Raw genomic sequence first — 20,957 nt, 5'->3', positions numbered from 1 at the left:
GCCAGGCTGAGCAAGCGTGTGTGGTCCAATAACCATCTAACACAGAATACCAAACTTAAGGTATATCATGCATGCGTTCTCAGCACTCTGTTGTATGGCAGTGAGGCCTGGACCACCTACGCCCGGCAGGAAGACCGCCTCGAGCTTCCATCTTCGCTGCCTCCGACGCATCCTTAACATCACGTGGCAAGACAAAGTCACCAACACTGCCGTGCTTGATCAAGCCAGCTCACTGAGCATACACCTCCTTCTATGCCAAAGACGCTTACGTTGGCTGGGCCACGTGCATAGAATGCAAGATGGACGCATACCCAAAGACATTCTGTATGGTGAATTGGCCGCAGGACACCGCCCCATTGGTCGCCCACATCTTCGCTTCAAAGATGTCTGTAAACGCGATCTCAAGCTGACTGGCATCGACCCTGACAGTTGGGAACAGCTTGCTGATGACCGGAACGCCTGGCGCCAGACTGTCCATGAAGGCATCAAGAGGGGTGAGCAACATCGCAGTCAACAGATGGAAACCAGAAGGCAAAGGAGAAAAATGAGACAGCAGAAACAGGACTCGGGCCCCCCATCCAGCTTCACCTGCAGCCACTGTAGAAGAGACTGTCGATCTAGGATCGGACTGCTGAGTCACTCCAGACGCTGCCCCCAAAAACACAAATGAAGATCATTCCAGAGCGCAAACATCATCTTTCGAGATGGACGAATGCCTACTATACATCTTGGAGTACTGAGGGCTATTTCTTGTGTTTATTATAGCTAATGTTTTAAGTTGGTCTCATCTGACTGTGATCTCCAATGCAGAGTAGAGTGTAAAGAGGCAAGGGCAAGAGTCAGCATCTCCAAATTTACAGTCATAGTACTCTACTAAAAAAGCATGACCGACATTCTTCAGGACAGGGGGAAGGTAGCAGTTGTCACAAGTGAGGTTTGTTCATGGGACAGGGTAGAGGGGACAGTTGCTCTGACCAACTGTTACAACAGTTACAACAGTAACAGAACTGCTGGTATTATCTTGGATGACAAGAGTAAAGTGTAATCTATATTTATTCAGTTATGTTGCTATCATCATTTAGATGATCAGTAAATAGTAGTAGTAGTACTAGTAGTACATAAATTGCCAAACCATCTTCTGTTGTGTAGAACCATCATACCCAACCTTACCTTAGCAATACTTGTAACAGGTACATTGGATAGGGTAAATATCTTTATATATAATACGTTACCGTGGCTGTTCGTTTTTCTGTGTAGGATTTTAAATCACCTGTAGGTCGCAAACCATTTGATCTACTGAACTGAAATTTGTAACACATATACTACGTGACATCTACTATCCGCTTTCGGGGTAATGATTGACCTCCAAGGTTATTCCTCTTTTTATTTTTATTTTATTTTATTGTACAATCAACTCTCGGCAATGGCCAGCAGGGCGGTTGTGTGGCTCATGCGTACAGGCGCCATTCTCACCCCAACCACCTTCACCGTCACTTCCCCTACCTCTTCATATCTTAAATCATTCTTGTGGCAGATTGAAGACTTGCCAGCTTAAGTGAAAAAATTCAAGAACACGTACTAAGTAACTGCAACACAAACACTGATTTAATCAGTTTAACGCAAATAGATGCCGACGAAAGAAGAGAAGAAGTGGGCCGCTAGGGTGGAGAAAAGAAGAGCTGCTCAGGAAGCAGCAAGCGGATAAACCTCTGAACAAACGAATGCATTTGTGCATTTGTGTGTGTAAGAAAACTATAAGTCAAGTGTATTCACTACACGTTATTGTGCAGTGTGCCATTACTGGTCTTCTATATTATAATACCTTTATTATTACTTTGTTTGTTTAGTTCTAAATCTTACAATAGTTTACTGTTTTGCACTATGCTTTTATGTTCTACCAAATTTTGGTTTATGGGGTAGATTCCTCTTTGGTGATCAAAAAATTACATCAATGTGAAGTATATATCAATTGATCAAAAATGAGCCCTTCTACAGGGCAACAGGGCAGTCTGGGAAGATCTTGAAATATAGAAGCATCTACTCTAGATTAATAGAAGCCAGGTCATTATGCGGTGCATATCCAGTGGGGATATCAAATAGAAATATCCCACTAGAAGTTTATTTGGTAAGAAGGGAGCAGTCACAAAGGTAATATTGAAAGGAATGCATATTTTAGTTGGACTGGGGTCCCTTCAGGAATGCCTCTAAGTAGCATAGACAACTGCAGCCCTATTAAATGTGTTATCACTATAGGTCTCTCCAGAAAAAGTTGCATAGCAAATAAAATGAGACTAATATTTACTTTATCCTTTGATCTCAACCTGCATCCCATTAAACCCTGATGGTCACATCCTGAACCTTCTGGAAGGCTACACTGATTTTGATTAATGAGTGCACAACACAAGAATTCCTTGTATACAAATGTTTTTTTTTATTCATAAAACATTTAAAAGTTTCCAGAATCTTGAACATTTTGATGCTATTATTTTAGTTTTCAAATTAAAAATTTGCCTCTCTACCTTTCAGAAAAGCTGTTATGTTACCCTCACCTAACTCTTCTCTGCAATTTGGACTCCAGTTTGGATGTGACTGAAACACTAGCAAACCTCTACACATTACTTTTATGTTTCATTCTCATCTGAGTCTACACTTAAGAATCTTTCAGTTAGGGCTTCGTATTAAAAATGTATAAATCTACCTCAGCTTGATAGTGTTAAAATGTTGGCAATATTCAAATAAGGATGTTTTCCAAAATGACTAAAAGAATGTTAATATCACATGAATTTCCTCTACTGTGGCAAATCTAAATGAGTTTTATGTGAAACACAAAACAACACAACACTGTGAAACACAAAAAAAATTGTTGTATTTCTGACTGTATAATCAAACAGAAGCAATTAGACTACCAAGATTCTGGAAAATGGCCTCAGTTAAAAAATGAATATCAAGTCACTGCAGATATAGTAAGAAAAGAATGCAAGTACGAAAATCAAAGAGCTTTGACAAATAAGTGATAAAGAAAGTGGCAAGTTGACACAAAAGAAAATACTGCAAAGAAGTATGATATATTCAACAGCCTTGTCACTAAAACAATCAAACCTATTTTACAAGCTAAAGCCAGCCATGACTATGGTAATTCATGAAGAACTAGTCCTGAGAAGGGAGTAAGCATAACACATCACACTCAGTCTATATCTTCAGAAGTAAGAAAAAAGCTTTTAATGAAAACAAACTAAAGTCAAACCCGAGAACAAATGTGTAACAGCCACAAATATGGTTGAAAGTTTTGCAATCAAAAAAAACCTGTGCCATAAGTGTGAAGAAACATCAAAAAAGTGTCTGTTGGAGAAGGCTAAATTGTTAAAATTAGAAACTTGGCAACATTTAATATCAGTGACAAAAAAGGATAGAAAATGTACACCTATAGCCTGATTTGGGTTTCTATAAATACTGTAGATAAAATGGCAGTTTGTAGCTTTTGACAGATTCCTTGCTTAGCCAAAAAGTCAGTCAGTCAGTCATTCTCCAACCTGCTATATCCTAACATGGGGGTCTGCTGGAGGCAATCCCAGCCAGCACAGGGTGAAAGGCAGGAACAAACCCCAGGCAGGATGCCAGCTCACCGGAGAGCCAAAAAGTATTTATTATTATTTGCTGTTCAATGTTCCTAGTATGGAAGAGTTTAAAGGAGAGGTGAAAATGGGGACAGCATTTCCCCAATTGACTTTGGTTGGGAATTTTTTCTGTCACATTGTAGATGTAGATGTTATCGTCAGTTGGATGCTGCTTAATGCCTCAGTAATGCTAACATGCAAACAGATATACTGCAATATGACCTAAATCTTTTTGAGTATCGTGAAAATAATATTTTGCTAATAATTTGGTAGGTTGCTTATTTACCTAGTGCATATGCTAATAGCATGAACGTGTCAGCATTTATCAGCAAAAGAAAAAATGAAAAGTAGAAACACAATGTTGGCCCTTCATCATTATTACTCAATGCATAGTAAATCTAGCAGGATGGCTTAAATTGCAAAGGTTTCATACTATGTGCATCAGCATTTATTAGCAAAAGAAAAAATAAAGAAAAGTAGAAACACAATGTTGGCCCTTCGTCACTATTACTAAATGCACAGTAAATCTAGAAGGATGGCTTAAATTGCAAAGGTTTCATACTATGTGGGTGGCACAAAGTGAAATTCTTGCAAATTCCATATTTGCTTTATTTCTCAGTATACATCCAGCAGTAAAAAGTTTCAGGTATAACAGGAGAGCAGGGTGGTGGTCGAAACTATAAGGCAGTACATGTCCTGGATGAGATATCACTAACAGGCTGGCACACCATGCTAAGATGTCCTTGGCCAGGGGAGCACTATAAAAGAAAAATAATCTCTCAGCATTGTTATTCTGCTGCAGTGGTTTACTCAGAGGATATTATTAATTATAATATTTTTAGTAGCTCTATGAAAGAAGAACTGACCTAGAAAGTGTGTCCTGGCAGGCTAAAGTAACATCAGATGTACTCCCATGACTTGCCTTATAAGGGCACCACCTCCTCATGCAGATGACCTTAAAGGTGGAAGAGAAGATACAAAGGCTTTTCTGGGGAAGAGCGACAGGCGACCAGTGTATTGAGGGAGAGGAAGAATGGGAGATAATAAGGAATGTTTTAGAGATACACTTGGATAGATAGCCCATGCAAGAATAGGAAAGCCCGGAGTGTTATACAATAGACTTTTGTTACTTTTTTTAATTTTTATTTGTATCGTGTTAGTTCCCACCATGCCTTGTATATTTTATACCATTTATGCAAAACCCTTTGCAGGACATTGCTGATGAATTTTTGGTACAGGGTCAGTTCTAAAGCACCGCGATCTTATGACACAGATTGCAATAAATAGTATAATGCTAGATAGCTGTCTTTTTTATCTCTTGTTATACATTTTGTTTTTGGTGCTTACATGCATAATTTCTGTTTTGACTGCTGCACAATTTTTGGACAGACGTACAGTACCACTGATTGCTCATTTCATGCTAATATTATATGTCTATACTGCTGGGGGGCACCTTTGTCAGCCTTTCCCTGTCTCTTGACACATTCCAATATTACATTACTGACTGTTGTTCAAAATCCATGAAGGCAACCACTTCTTGTGTGAACTCGTCTTACAATACAATTATTAAAATAATAAAAATCTCATCCCTGGGGTCATTTATCTAACTGAAAAGCAGGAAAAATGCAGCATGTGATTTAAATCATATGAAAGGCAGCTGGCAGATCTGAGCATCATGTGAATATGCAAACAAACTGTAAACCCCACTGCAGCGCTGGCAAAAATGTAAAATCAAGATGCAGGTTTAAAATTAGAGAGCTCCAGTAATCATTCAGTATATCTTAGTTCTCAATGTATGCCACTAAGTAAAGCCCTGCCACTACTTTACAAAAAGAAACAGACATCCTGTAGCTTATATCAGCCTAATTCCAACTAGAATATCTGGTCACAAGAACATGGCTCTGTCCATTTTTTCCTTTAAATTTCAGGTAGTGACTTAGACTGTATAGTTTAATTACTAGTTATTTTTTGCAATTTTGATTAATTTCATTAGCATTTAAGATTACTATTTTTACAGTTTCTTTAATTACATCATTTCATAGCCATCTTGGAATTTGGTTTCACAACTGCAGCCATTTTATATGATGTAATCACATCAGATCTATTTAGATGGCAATGTGCTTCACTGGGTTTCCAAGCTTTTGGAGAAAAACAAATCAAACACACTGAGGACTGCTAAAGAAAAGTTACAGTTAGGGAAATGTTTCATTACTTATGATTAGGAGCTAATGCTAGTTTCATTTTTTGAATTAGATTTATTAATTCTATACTTTTTTTAGTTTTTTGTGATCAGTCTTATTCTCTGAGTTATGTCTTCTAGTCAGACTAATACTGTCTAATTCCAGTCCTTGATGCCTAATTTGAGATTTTATGTTTCTGACTGGCCACTATGAAATCTTGGAACAGAGCAAATATAAGTAACCACAAGATGAAAATGGTTTTTTTTTCTGAGGTCAAGCAGCTGAAAAAAGATCTCAAGGTTCAGCAGAAGCAACTAAATGAGCTCACTGCTTCTGTATAGCAGCTGTTTATACAATTTAATAATTTACAGACTAGGCTGGTCTCAGCTCCTGTGCTGCAGGCAGCTGTTCCATATTGCAATCTAACCATTCCTCATCCAACACCAAGTAGCTGTTGAGGTTTACTTAAATAGTATAGACTGTTGTTTGACAATCAAACTCCCAACTATGAAACCAGTCATCTGATCAAAATGATCAAAGACAGCTTTTATTCTTTCATTGTCCGTTAAGCTACCCCCAGAATGGCCACCTGCTGTAAAAAAAAAAAAATCTGTCAAGGAATTTATAGTAATCTTTGATCATCCTGAAAACTGAGGAGTTGCCACTAATCATCAGTTAAATTGCCACCAAGGAAATAAACTTATGGGTGAAAATATGGCTTCTGCAATGGGTTCAGATGAATGATATATAATTTCTGAGTCCTGTAATGGCCACTCACTGGAGTTAAAGGATAAGATGCATGGTGATTATATTAGTAATTGTTTAGAGGAGGTTATTACAATAGAATTAAAGCTGGGCATTAAGATGTAAAATCTTTTACACATAAAATGGATCAGGCAGTTAAGGATGTCCATATCCCAATGCAAATGGAGGCTCATTTTCAGGAAAGTAAGAGGAGAACACTACAAATTTTAAACTTTTGTTGTGGAGGTGACGGACACAGTAGTAATGCATAAAAATTTTTTTACAGGTACACTTTATCACACACGTGCGAGTAGAAGGCAGCTAAAGGGTCTGAGTAAGTATAATAAAACATCCGATCAAGGGGCGGCAGAGTGCGCTGACTGTCTTTTTCAGTTCCCTACAGACCTTTTGTTTGTGAATTAGCTCACACCCACCTCCTTGGAGGCCATTTAGGCTCCGAAAAAACTTTAGAGCGGATTAAGCTTTATTGGCAGGGAATTAACGAGGAGGTTCGCCATTTTTGTATTTCTTGTCTAGAATGTCAATTACGGCAAATTCCTAGGAGGGACTGTGCTCCTCTCATTCCCCTTCCCTTAGTTGATGTCCCCTTTGAATGAATCGTGGTCAATATTGTAGGACCCTTAGAGCCTTCAGCCCGAGGACATAAATATACCGTATTTACACGTGTACCACGCACACATTTTTTCCCGACAATTAGCATTAGAAAATCAGGTGCGCGTCATACACCACAAAACTGCGCGTCATACATGAGGAAACTGCTTGGGCTCGCTTTCTTGCTCGCGCACTCTCTCTCGCTCGCTTGCACACGCACTCTCGCTTGCTTGCTCGCGCTCTCTCTCGCTCGCGTACTTGCGCTCTCTCCCTCTCACTCGCTTGCTCACGCACTCTCGCTCTCTCTCTCTCTCTCTCGCTTGTGCTCTCACCCTCGCTTGCACGCGCAAACGCTCTCTCTCGCTAGCTCACGCACTCTCTCTCTCGCACGCACACTTACGCTCTCTCTCTCGCTTGCTCGCGCACTCTCTAAACGCTTCCTATACAACCACAACGTGCGTCGTACACGGGGAAAAACGATTTTCATGATTTTCTTTGTAAAAATTAGGGTGCGCGTCTTACACGACGGTGTGTGGTACACAAGTAAATACGGTATATTAGTCTTTGTGGATTATGCGACCCGATATCCGGAAGCTGTTCCCTTGCGCTTGGCTACATCTAAAGCAATCGCACGGGAACTAATAGGAGTATTTGCACGTGTCGCCATTCCTAAAGAAGTCCAAATGGACCAAGGAACGCCTTTTACCTCAGAGACGTTCAGAGAATTGGCCAAGTTACTGAAAATAAAGCACTTAAAGACCGCAGTGTATCATCCTCAAACCGACGGTCTAGTGGAGAGGTTTAATTAAACTCTCAAACAGATGCTTTACAAGGTGGTCAGTGGGGATGGAAGGAATTGCGATCAACTCCTCCCCCTCATTCTCTTTGCCTATCGGGAAGTCCCACAAGCCTCTGCGGGGTTCTCACCTTTTGAATTGTTATACGGACGACAACCCTGAGGTATATTGGATATTTTGAAAGAAGGTTGGGAAGGCTCTTCCCTCTACGAATATTTTGGAATATATCGCACAATTACGTGATAGATTCAGGAAAATCCAACCTATTCTAAAAAGTCATATGGAAGAGGCACAAGCAGCACAGCCCCGTTATTATGACCGTGGCACGACACTCCGAGAATTCCATCCGGGATTTAATGTTATGGTATTAGTCCCCACCTCCAATTCTAAATTGCTCGCCCATTGGCAAGGCCCTTATGAAATTAAGGAGAGAAAAGGATTGGTCGACTATTTGGTGAAACAACTCAATCGTAGGCCATGCAAGCGGGTTTATCATGTGAACTTGCTGAAGCCCTGGAAGGAGTGGGAGCCAGATCCCTCCTCCGCTCAGCCCTGCTCATTCTTTGCTCACATAGACACCCTTAATTTCGGCTAGGAATTAACTTATAGACAAAGACGGGAGCTGGAGTCAGCTATCCTGTCCATCTCTAAAGGTGGTGAGCGAAAAACTCGGGAGGACCTCTCTGATTGCGCATGACATAGTGACTGAACTGGGGGTTATAGTCCAAGAGCACCCCTATAGACTTACTGAGGCAAAGAGAGCAGAAGTGGAGCTGGAAATCAAACGGATGCTGGAGCTAGGAGTGATTGAGGAAAGTTATAGTCCCTGGTCCAGTCCAATTTTCTTGGTTGGTAAGCCTGACGCAGTTGGAGGTTTTGTAATGACTTCCATCGGGTTAACCAGGTCTCCCTTTTTGATGCTTATCCCATGCCTTGCGTGGACCTCCTCGAGAGGCTTGAACAAGCAGAATTTTTGACCACGCTTGACATGACAAAGGGGTACCGGCAGATTTCTTTAACCGATCATTCGAAGGTCAAGACAGCGTTTAGCACTCCTAGCGGACACTGGCAGTATCGTGTTCTTCCATTCAGGTTACACAAGGCTCCTGTGACTTTCCAGCGTCTGGTGGACAAAATGCTCCAACCCCAAAATGCGTATACTGCTGCCTATCTGGATGACGGACACTAGAAGAAGGCGGGCTTCATATTAATCCCAAGAAATGTTTCTTTGGATTGAAAGAGGCAAAATATTTAGGCTACCTGGTGGGTAGAGGTATCATGAAACCACAGTGTTCAAAAATAGATGCCATTGTAAAATGGTCCCGTCCTCAAACCAAGAGGCAAGTCCAAGCCTTTGGATTGGCCGGGTACTACCGCCTGTTCGTACCTCGCTTTTCAGAGAGAGTGGCGCCCTTGACTGATCTAACAAAGAAGAGGGCTCCTAATCATGTGGTATGGACTGACAAGGCGGATGTTGCATTCGGTGACTTAAAACAGGTTCTTACTTCAGCACCAATATTAAAAGCTCCTCATTTTTCTCTCCCTTTTATTCTCCAGACAGATGCTTCGGACACAGGCCTGGGTGCCGAACTGAGCAAAAGCGTTGATGGTGTTGAACACCCCATCATGTACCTGAGCCGGAAACTGTTGGATCGGGAGACCAGGTGTGCAGCAGTGGAAAGGGAAACCCTTGCGATTAAATGGTCGATTACACAGCTGAAGTACTACCTCTTGGGCCGGGAGTTCATTCTGGTGATGGATCATGCTCCTTAACAATGGATGCCCTTTAAGAGGGAGTCAAATCCACGGATCACTAGGTGGTTTCTTGACCTTCAACCTTACAAGTTTTTGCTAATTCATTGCAGAGGGTACTCTCGGTGCCAACGTTGATGCTCTCTCTCATGCCCATGACCTCTCAGTGCAGGACGGTCGACCTGATGGGTCTGGGCTGAGGGGGGGGCCTTGTCACACACATGCAAGTAGGAGGCAGCTAAAGGGTCTGAGTAAGTGTAATAAAACATCCAACCAGGGGGCGGGGGAATGCGCTGACTGTCTTTCTCAGTTCCCTACAGACCTTTCCCAGGAAATTCTGCAAGGTTCCGGCACCTTAGAAGACATCACTTCCGGACCCGGCCCCTTTGCTGACGTCACCTCCGAAGCTGGCCCTTTTGCTGGCGTCACTACCAAAGCCGGCCCCTTTGCTGACATCACTCCCAAAGCCAGCCGCTTTGCTGACATCACTTCTGGTTCCAGCCATTTTGATGACATCAGTTCCTCTACAGGCCTTTAAAGCCTCCATCTTGGGCTACTATAGTCAGTTCTGTTTTGGACTCTGTTATATGCACATAGTGCTACTTATTGCAACTCTTTTGCAGCTGGGAAAAACAATATACGGGTGGCTGCCCCAAACCTTTATGATGTCTTGGGACTCTTAATTGTCACAACTTGTAGTCAATGCAATTTAGGTAACAGTGTAAATATATCAGTGAGAATAAATAAAAGAGTTATTGTTTGGTTAAGCAATTATAAATACTTCCAATTTCAATAAAATATAAATTAAGTATTTACTGTATTGATGGTGGCCATATTGTAGACAAGATTTTTGGAAAATATTAGACACCTTTTGTAACTATACACATTGAGGTTCTGCATAAAGAATGTTTAATTTTTTTTGTGTTTTCGAATGCAACATATCACATTTTATCATGAATTACCCTTGGCTTCAGTGACACAATCTAATTTTTGCTAATTAATATGTACTTTACTAATTTTACAACAGAGAGTTATTTTTGAACCTGTTATTTTTTATCACAGAGCTACTGCCCATAGAGTATTTTCAGACAATTCCAGTAAGCAGTTGACACTAAAGGTTCCCCTGTGTGGCACATATGACTATTTTATAGATTTGCTTACCGGTGCTGTCTTGCCTAAAAGGAAGGTTATGTTTTAACCCAGCCACATAGCATTGCTATGGAAAAATCTACCAAAGAAAATATAAAAATTTAAACTATCCAGTTGTCTTCTAGGTAACTGATTTTTTTTTTTATAAAGAAGAAAGATGAATAACCAAGAGCATGTATTAATTATAGCAATTTTAACAAAATAATAATTAAAAATAACTACCATTACATTGATTCCTTCTCTTATAAACTTTATACAGGATCAGATGTTTTCCCCAAGTTAGATGTAAAGCATGCCTACTATCTAAATTCAAATTAAAGAAAGTAGGAAATGAAAGACAACATTTACTACAACAGCAGGACATTGCAAATATTGTGCTATACCCTATAGACAAACTAATACCAGCAATATTCCAAGGTTTTGTCAATGATACCTTCTCAGACCTTTCGGGTACATTTGTGTAAGTCTATGTAGATGATAGTTTAATACTTTAACAGCTCAAAAGATACTCATGTTTGAGTGGTTCTTTCTAGATTATATACTAATAACAAAAACAAACTATACAGAAAATGCGTGTGATTCATAAATCACCCATTTTGTTTCTTGGTTATGAAAGCACTAATACTGGTTTGACTATGGATGAGTCACATTTAAAGGCAGTTTTGGAATTGGAAAGACATACTTAAATTAAACAGGTTCAATGTTTAGTGAGTTTTGCTAACGTGTTCTTCTGGACAAATGAAGAAAAAGAATCCTTTTAAAGGTCAAAAGAAGCTATTACTGCTGCCTTCATACTCAGATACCCTGATAATTCAATCCATTTATTCTTAAACTATTAAAATAATCCATTTTATTCCTATAGCACCAAAAGGTAGATTCACATATAAAACACAAAATTATGAATTAGAATAAGAAATACCATTGAAGAATAAATAATACAAAAACACAAGAACAGTCCCATAAACAAATTACATACTTTGTGTAAGGTTACATGTATGAATATCAATGTAAAAATTAAATCATCCACAAGAATGACTGTCTAAGAAAGAGAACTTAACTGAGTTCATAGTCAGGTCAGATCACTTAAAAAAGACCCTTGTATTGTGTATGATAAAAAATGACGAGTAGGATAGGAAAGACTTATTTTAGAGTTTGTAACTAAACACTCGAAGGACAATGGATATTCTTTGATATTTAGATAAGATATAATAATTCCAGCCACACTGCCACCTAAATATTAGAAGTAAGCTGGTGCAGATAAACGTAACTAGACAAAGTCACCTTATTTAGAGAGACAAACTCAGTAGATATTTGCAGTGTTACACTTAAGATTAATACGCAAAGCAGTCCATAATGAATTTGTACAGTACATGTGCTTCACTTTTTGATGGACCTTGATTTAAGCGAAACAGCGTTAGTGGTAGAAAGAGTTTTGCACACAGATCCATATTGAAGATTTATTTCAATACAGTGTAGGTTTAGCAGACTGACACTACTGTAATTCAAGTTGGAAAACAAATCCTCCAAAAATCTAATTTTACTTTACTAAGTTTACTTCAAAGTTTATATTATTAAAAAAAGCTGATATGCAAAAAGCCACCTGACCTACACTAATTTTACAAACTCAAAATCACAAAAATATGTTAATAAACAACTCACCAACTTCTCGCGTCCACTTCAGATCTTCAGCTGTAGTCTGCACTAACTGTTCATCACAATACTAGCACAAAATTACATAAAACTAGAGCAAAAAAATGTGAAAATATGCAAGCTATTACTACTTGTGATGGTCAGTTCTGCTCAGCGGCCAGTCTCAGCAGCCCAGCCAGTAGTGTAACCTAGCAGGGGTGGCTCTAGGTTCATGGAGGCCGTGGGCAGAGAAAGAATCGGTGGCCCCTTCGTCCACCAAAGTCAATATGGTATCTTATGCACAGCGGATGGCCACGTCCATTGTAGACACTGTTCATGACACACTGCTATATGCGCGTGTCCGTAACTTGAAAACCAAGTGGCAGCCCATGATATTCTCATTACGGCAGAACGTTATAATACTACATATAGCTTACTGCTCCGACTCTAGCGACATTAATAAATACAGCGTACTAATTAACAAGAAACACAATGTTTTTTGGCCACCTGGCTATCAGCTGTCTCATTATTTTCTCATTCTGTTTTATATTCAATATATATTGGCGTGGCGGCCCTGTGCAGGTACACAGTTTGCACATGCCTAAGGCTGCGCCTGCTGCCCGCTGCTGAAGCCTAGCACTTCAGTTGTGACATTGCGGCTCATTAACTTTGGTCAAGGCTCATGGCTGTACTAGCAGATGACGTTTCCGGTACCGTAATGCCATGGGAAAACGCGCTTTTGTCAGAAGGTAGAAATGATTCTATCACAAATGATAGTAATCATTTTGCACAAGTTCAGTGCTAACTAGGATCTGTCATGCGGGTCGCATGTTTGACATGCCTGCCCTTGTGGAATAAGCTTTAGTCCCTGTAATTATCAATTGTTATAAACAGGTTCATACCAGTTCATAGTCACCAGTAAACCTATTATGTGTTTCATGGGGATGAGGGAGATGAACCAAAGTACCAACAGATGTAAAGCAGCAACACTAATTCTGTTTACTATGGTAAAGTAATTATATTCTGAGATTTTTAACGTTTTAAGTTACAGTGGTTATACTTCCTAATCCTGGTACCTGAATGGCGACATGTTGCATGTTGATTAGCAAATGCAAGTAAGAATTTCTCCTGTGAAAGCAGTAGACCACACAGGTATTGGTAAAAAAAAAAAACATGAGCTTTCATGGTAGAGGTATGGGTCAAATTCTGCTCTGATGTGTAACTGAAGTGTCTGTCTAGTCTGAGAGTGATTATCAAACTGCAGATCTGCATTTTCAGGAAAAAACATAATTTAATTGGTGTTTAAAACACTCCAAACGTGCTCTGTTCCTCAGACAACATTTACATCTTGTCACATCATAGGTCTGTTGTTTCTATCTAATGCTAGTTCTTTACACCCTTCATGTACCCTTCTACTGGCCTTTCAGCCCAAGTGGGAATGGAGGCCATACACCAGCTTCACGATGCAAGAGTCACATGCATTTCTCTTTAAAGGCCAATTTAAGGTTGTAATTGGAGGAAACTAATACATTGCTGAACAAGTAAAGGTCAGTCTAAAAATAGAAAAAAATTATAACAATAAAAAAAACAGTGCTCTATTTTGGGTAAGGCAGAGGGATTTAGATCAAAGATCAATCAAAACCAAAATCTAAACTTTTAGAAAAAAGTTAAAGTCAATGGAAAAAATAATACAGTCTGATGTACAAAACACTGCATCTAGATCATTCACTATGTGCAACTTGTCACACACGTGCGCATGGGAGGCAGCTAAAGGGCTAGAGTAAGGACAGTTCCGAGACATACCGGGATGTGGCAGAGTGCACCGACTCTTTTTCTCCCTTGCCTGCATACCATTCACGGGAGATTCCACCTGGTCCTCTTGACGTCACTTCTGGGACTAAGCCAATGGAAGGAGACCTTGCCGGCTCCAGTCCCTGTAATGTCACATCCGACCTTGCACCAATGACAGAAGACCTACAGAAGCTCGACCCCTTTGACTTCACTTCCTGTCTTCCCCTTTAAAAGCCTCCACCTTTTCCCTATTCCCTCAGTTCTGTTATGGACTCGGTTTTGTGCACATCACTGCTGTATCTATCAAAGCTACTTTGCAGCCAGGAAACCAGATTAAACGGGTGGCTGCCCCAAACCTTTATATGACTCTGTCTCATGTTTGTGACAAACTAAATACACTAATCACTCTACACTGAAAGAAAATGAGTGTCACTTTCCATGACATACCACACATATACAGGTGAATTCTGAATTTTCTGACAACAGACAATGCAATAGATAGATACAACAGAAATTCTTTTGATATTTTCCATCTAAATGACTAGAGCGCACCTCAACAGACCACTGACCTCGAAGTATGAATGATCAAACGTCAACTCAATCAAAAGAATCATTCAGCTCATTGTCTGAAATGTAAACCAACATGTTACTAAGCACCCAGTGTAAATGATCACACTAAAGCAAAGGAAATAACAGAATTGATAATATTAAAATTATAAAGTGCAACTCAGTAACACACTATTTTCCTTCACAGAGTAAATAGTTTTGTCTAACAAATTTAAATATATTCAATTTGAATTACAAAGTAGTAAAATGACCCACGTCAGTCATACTATTCCTAATATAAATGACTACTATTCAATCCAGAAGATTATGCTTTCTTCCAATCTCGATGACTAGAGTTCATCTATGTAAATTAGACCATTCCATGTTACACCTGTTAAAATACAACTGAGGACATCACTCTGTTCCCAATTTATAATAACACAGTGTAGTTTAGCAAGTTTAAATAATCTGAATGAAGAATATTTGCCACAGGAGTACTTTAAAGCATTACCGTAATCTTGGTAGCTCGGTTCAGTGCATCTACCCACTCCTGCAGGTCCTTTTTGTCATTGGCTTGAAGAAAATACCTTCTGGACAGAGCATTAATCACTGTTATCAAAAAAAAAAGAGAGATTCAGGTACATGTTTCACTGGAAAAACATGCAGAAAAGTACTAGTTGTTACTATTAATGAAAACTCAAGTCATTTATCTCAGCACTTTGGAACATTAGGTGGCCAGTTCATACCCAATTGTACTGGACTAACCAGTGACATATTGCTTTTCAGAAATAGCCATAGTGCAGTGTAAGAACAATCTATTCAAAATATGAAAAGATATCCACTTTTCCTCAAAGCAAAGGCTCAGCATGATTCAAATGATGAGCACTTTGCCTTTTCTAATAATTAAGTTTTGCCATACAAAATAATGCATTGTTTGACAGAAGTGGAAGTAATGTAAGTTCCTACTGGAATTCCAAAAGAATATGGTGCCTTAATGGTGCTTTTTGTGGTTCCATTACATTTCCTTTGGACACATACTTGGCAAGAATGAGGCCAAGCTTCTTTCTTTCATCTTGCTTTCTTGTCAAAAGTGTTTATATTTTTGGATGTCTGCTCACATGTATGTATGTGTGTTTAAATGCTGAGCAAGAGCTTGTTACAGACACAGATTTACTCACCAAAACAGAATTCTGCCTTTGGCTTCTGTTTAGCTGTTGCCTCACTGACCTAAAGAAAACAGGATAAGAAGTCAGTATAGGTTTGTTACTCGATGAATTTACAAGGATTAGGATTGGAGGAGAGATAGAAATCTCCAGAACAAATCCTACCTTGGAGATGTATGTCAGCTGAAGGCATCCTGCAGGTTCAGTACCACTGGGGAGATTCTGAAACACAGCGGAGACAGAGAGATGATTACATTTCCATTTTCTTGTGTGACCTGCACTCTTCAAATGGTCAAAGCAAACACCTGTCATGAACCATGCAATGTTTTTATGCAGAGAAAGGTCAGCATGGCTAAATTTATGGTGAGGTAAAGATTCTTTTAGGAACTGAGGAAAATGAGTAGTCAGGACATATGTAAGTTGGAACTCTATAGCAAAAGAAATTAGTTACAAAAAACTAATGAAGGAATAAGAAGTCAATATTAAAGACAAACAAGAAACAAAACCAAAAGAGCAAAAAAAAAAACAAACAATGAAAGGTGTAAGGGATGTAGATTTCCTGAGCTTTTATCTCCTTTATTTAAAAAAAAAGCACACTGAATTGTATGCATCTTGGCCTTATGAAGATGGCAGGTATGAATTTAAATGTACATAGCCATGCTCAAGTGCAATTGGTAAAGTTCCCACAAAACATGCCATCTCTGCTAGTATACACTGTCAACCTAGTTTAATTGTATTTCTCCAATCTAAATTTGTCAAGCATATTCTCACTTGTTAGCCTATGTTGCTCTGAATAAGGTGGCCAAGGCATCTCAAATTCTTTCCTCCTTGGAATGCAACTGTTGGATTACCTCTTTTCCCTTCTCTCCTTGGCTGCTAACATACACAATACATCTTTCAAAGTTCTTTGCTTATGCTTCCTCAATTTGCTGCAGTGTTTAACTTCTATCCTTTACAGAACCATTTCTAAACCCTTCCTTTATCATGAAATATCCTTTACAACCTTTAGTTTTTGCCTGCACTGTTCACGCCCACATAAAATTAGTAACAGCTGAGAACGTATGATATCTGGATAAACAGAAGCTATTGGTGAAGTTTAGTCTTTTCATTGCATTTGTTTTCAGCATTCAAAGCTAATGTGAGCATCTTTCTTCTTTGTTCTTATGGTGGCTGTACCACAACTAACTGATTCAGATGGTAGTGGTTAAACTTTGATGGCCTCAGTGTACACCTTGAGCCTTCATGTATTAAAAATCAAAGACTTATTGCATGCAGCACTACTTCTGTTGCTATTACTTTTACTTGCCTTCACAAATGAATAGAATTTCAAATATTTTAACATGTTAACAAAGTGCTATTAAATGTCTGATAAAGAACATCTTTAATATTCTGCCATAATCTATCGAGTAACTAAAAATTAAAAAAGAAAACATACTATGAAAATACTGCACAATAAATAAATTTACACTATATAAAACATTAAATTTCACATTACATAATCAAATAAACACAAATAAGTAACACTGGATGTCGAAGACAGAAAAAAAACTGTGATATGGTTACAATTGCCCCTTTCAGCTTGGAAGACCTTTTTAGCTTTTCTGAGCCCAGCACACTTCAGTCTTTTACATATGGCTCAAATATTTCATGAAACTGTTGGGTCATCACCCCTTTAGAGTTCTCAAGAATACTGTAATCCTGTGAGAAGGAACCATCTCACTCATGGATTGCTATGTTTATAAACTTTAGCCCTTGAGGTGCTGGGTGCAGTTACAAGACATACTGCTACTTGGTAGAGCTGTTCCTCCTGCACAGACATCACATGTGTCAGTATTGCCATCACAAACTTTTATTTCCTCTGATCATCTCCATCCCTGCCCCATGCTACCTTTTCCTACCTGCCAACCCTTCATCCACTAATGTAATGTTTTAAATGATTTCCAAAAAAAAGTCATATATAAAAAGCATACAGATGTTGTACACAACCAAGTAAAATGGTAGAAGCTTTATTTTTAAAGTGTCTTTATTATGAGTACTGGTGCTAAAGTGCTTTACAAACACATTTTTTAATATTCCTGGAGTAGGAACCATATTTGGTTAAATGACTTGATCAGCCAAGTGTGAGTACTGAACATATGACATTGCCCTTTACGGACACATGTCACCAGGCAAAACAAAGTTGTTTACAAAGTGTACTGCCTGAAGTGTGCAAATATTCTTGCAATATTTTCATTGGTAATATTTTTTTTCCATGAGGACTTTACTTGACTGAGAACAATGTACTTACATTGTTGTAAATGTCATTTATTCCAGAAACACTAAGAGAAACTTGTAAAATATTCCAAGTTCTTGGTTATATTGTGTGTACAGTACTGTACTTTCCAGCCAACTGTATTTTTTTCATTTTTTATAGTTTTTCTTCCTTATATACGATTATAAGCAAAGTAGGCATTAATCACATGATCTAGAATCTCTGTCTAAGCAGACTTATTTTCTTTTGTATTCTGCTGTTTGACATTAGGGAAGTGAGACTATGCATATGCATAACACACCTGTGACTTAGGATATCTACTTATATTTTCATCTCTGTTTACATAGATAAGAATTTTATGATGGTACATTCCATTCTTGCAGTATTACATTTGCTTCTGGAGACTGGTTTGAATCCCAGTATAATCACTACCTGTGTGGAGCACAGCAAACAACACAGTATATATGTGAGTGGCAGATCAGCAAATGGCATGTAATCTTCAATTATAAGGATATTAATGCAGTAAATCGAGTTTGATGACTAATTCTAGATGAGTCCACTGGCATAAGCAATAACAAATGTTTGACCAATTATGTGCAGTACCTTGAACACAACAGAACAATGGTTTCTTTTACTAAAATCGTGAAATAGTGGATTCATTTTCAATTGAATCTGATTTCACAAAGTTAGCCTTGAAGTGAATGCAAACATAAAAATAGATTGAATGATATAGACCAGTGTTTCCCAAACTCGGTCCTTAGGAACCCCTGTGGCTGCAGGTTTTTGTTCCAACCACAGTCCTAATCAGTTACAACACCTGAGCTCATTTAATTAGCTGGTATTTTTTTTTCTTTTATTCGACATTCAGAAAAGCACAGCAGCATGATTTTTACATTTATAAGACATTTAGAAATATTTCTGCTTTTGCTATAGATTTAAATGCTTAACTCTCTTTTGTTGATTTCATTATACTTTGTCCATTCTCTGTGCAGCTTTTCCGCCTTCATCGTATCTTATTAATGACAGTTTAAAATGAGCAAAGCAGACACCCAGGCAAACAACACTGAATTATCAAAGGCTGCAACTACTTTAGAGTCAGACCCACTAATTAGTAAATAATGGATTAATTAAACAATTAGAACACCTTGAAAAGAAGGATGAAAATCAAGATGAAAATACTTTTTTAAAAAAAAAATACATTATTCCTATATAACTGCTTGGTACATTTTAATATTTTTGTTTTTTAGCAAACTTAGTTTTCTAATTTTTATGTTGTTCCCTAAACACAGAACTTGGGAAATATCAGTTCGCTTAATTAGCCCAGGAGTTCAATTAAAAACATAAGCTGGTTGGAACAAAAACCTGCAGCCACAGGGGTTCCCCCAGTTTGGGAAACACTGATGTAGACAATTAAAGAGTCATTAGTTTGTGATATTTAAAAATGTAATCAGTTGTACTAAATATTAAGTCTTCAGTAAATGTTAGTAAATCTTCGGTAAATTAGCCTGCTAATATGTATATCATTTACTAATACAAGCATACAGTATACTGTATCTCAAAAACATGCCATATAACTGGCAAAGTGACTTTATGACAAACTTGATCTTAAAAGTGTGTGTTGGCAGAAAGTCTAAAGAGTTTTTGAAAACTGGATGCTGTAAATGAAAGAATCCAGAATAATTCACTGTGACACTGATAAATTATTTTTTTGGTTTTTATTTGGCTATTATTGATTTTAAACTACACTTATTTTTTCATTACCAAACAGAAAATGTCAATGAATAAATCTAGTACGTGCAAATAGTAAGACAAATAGGTTCTCCATGATGATTATATCATTGTATATAAAATGCCCCCCCCCCCACAGCCTACAACAATCCCCTTCCTTGTTGATAAATGGGTAGAAATTCCCCTTCTTCATCTAGAAATGAAATGAAGGTCCTGCTTCATATGGCAAAGTTGTTATTCCCATCTTTTAGTTTTATATATGCTGCTAATGTTCCACTTAGTAGAATCAATGAATAGTGGTCCTGTTTCTGCACTTAATTAAGATGTCTGTTCATTTGTCTCTACAGCTGCTCCCCTCCCCTGTCTTCTTAGGCACTCCATATTGTGTGTCATCTTGATCACCCAAGCCCTTAATTTACCACCATGTAAACGTACAGTACAATATGTCTTGCTGAGAAGTGTTCAATACACATTTAATCCAACGTTGTTTGAAATACCATGCATATCACATTCTAAAATATATGTAATTAAATAGGATCTTAGTCAAAAACTCTTTTTTATCAAAAAAGTCTGGCTATCTCAAATAAACCAACCCTCCCTATTACATATGATTTATTTGTGCAGTGATCGGAGAGCATATAATACCTGCCCCTGCTTAGTCTTCACTATTTCGCTGTGTCTTGTGGGATTAAATACAAAAATCCTGTTGCTACCTTAAAAAGCTTTAACTTAGCCTTGCACCAGACTACATCAGCAACATAAGAACCTGAAGCTAAGAATGTTGGGACCTGGCCATTACTTGGATGGGAGACCAACCAGGAAAGGCTTAAGTTGCTGCTGGAAAACATGTTAGTGAGGCCAGCAGAGGGTAACCACCTAACAGCTAATGTGTGGAGAGTGTACTGGCACAAAATGGCTGTCGTTGCATCATTCAGGTGGATGCTGCACATTAGTGGTGGTTGAAGTGACTCCTCACTCTTTACGTAAAGTACTTCATGTAG

The 20,957-nt window shown here is 38.5% G+C and overlaps 1 protein-coding gene across 1 annotated transcript in view; it reads right to left on the bottom strand.

The window, feature by feature from the left end:
* si:ch211-204d2.4 (uncharacterized protein LOC100003662 homolog) overlaps positions 1-20,957 on the bottom strand; it is a 99,905-nt gene that overhangs the window by 54,426 nt on the left and 24,522 nt on the right. The window contains exons 3-5 of the mRNA XM_039769242.1: positions 16,143-16,199; positions 15,993-16,041; positions 15,326-15,423 (exon numbers count right to left, since the gene is read on the bottom strand). Coding sequence (XP_039625176.1) covers positions 15,326-15,423; positions 15,993-16,041; positions 16,143-16,199 — 204 coding nt within the window. The remainder of the gene's footprint in view (positions 1-15,325; positions 15,424-15,992; positions 16,042-16,142; positions 16,200-20,957) is intronic.

The sequence above is a fragment of the Polypterus senegalus genome, chromosome 11 (genome assembly GCF_016835505.1).
Source record: "Polypterus senegalus isolate Bchr_013 chromosome 11, ASM1683550v1, whole genome shotgun sequence".
Taxonomy (NCBI): domain Eukaryota; kingdom Metazoa; phylum Chordata; class Cladistia; order Polypteriformes; family Polypteridae; genus Polypterus; species Polypterus senegalus.
This window is presented reverse-complemented; position numbering and strand designations above follow the sequence as displayed.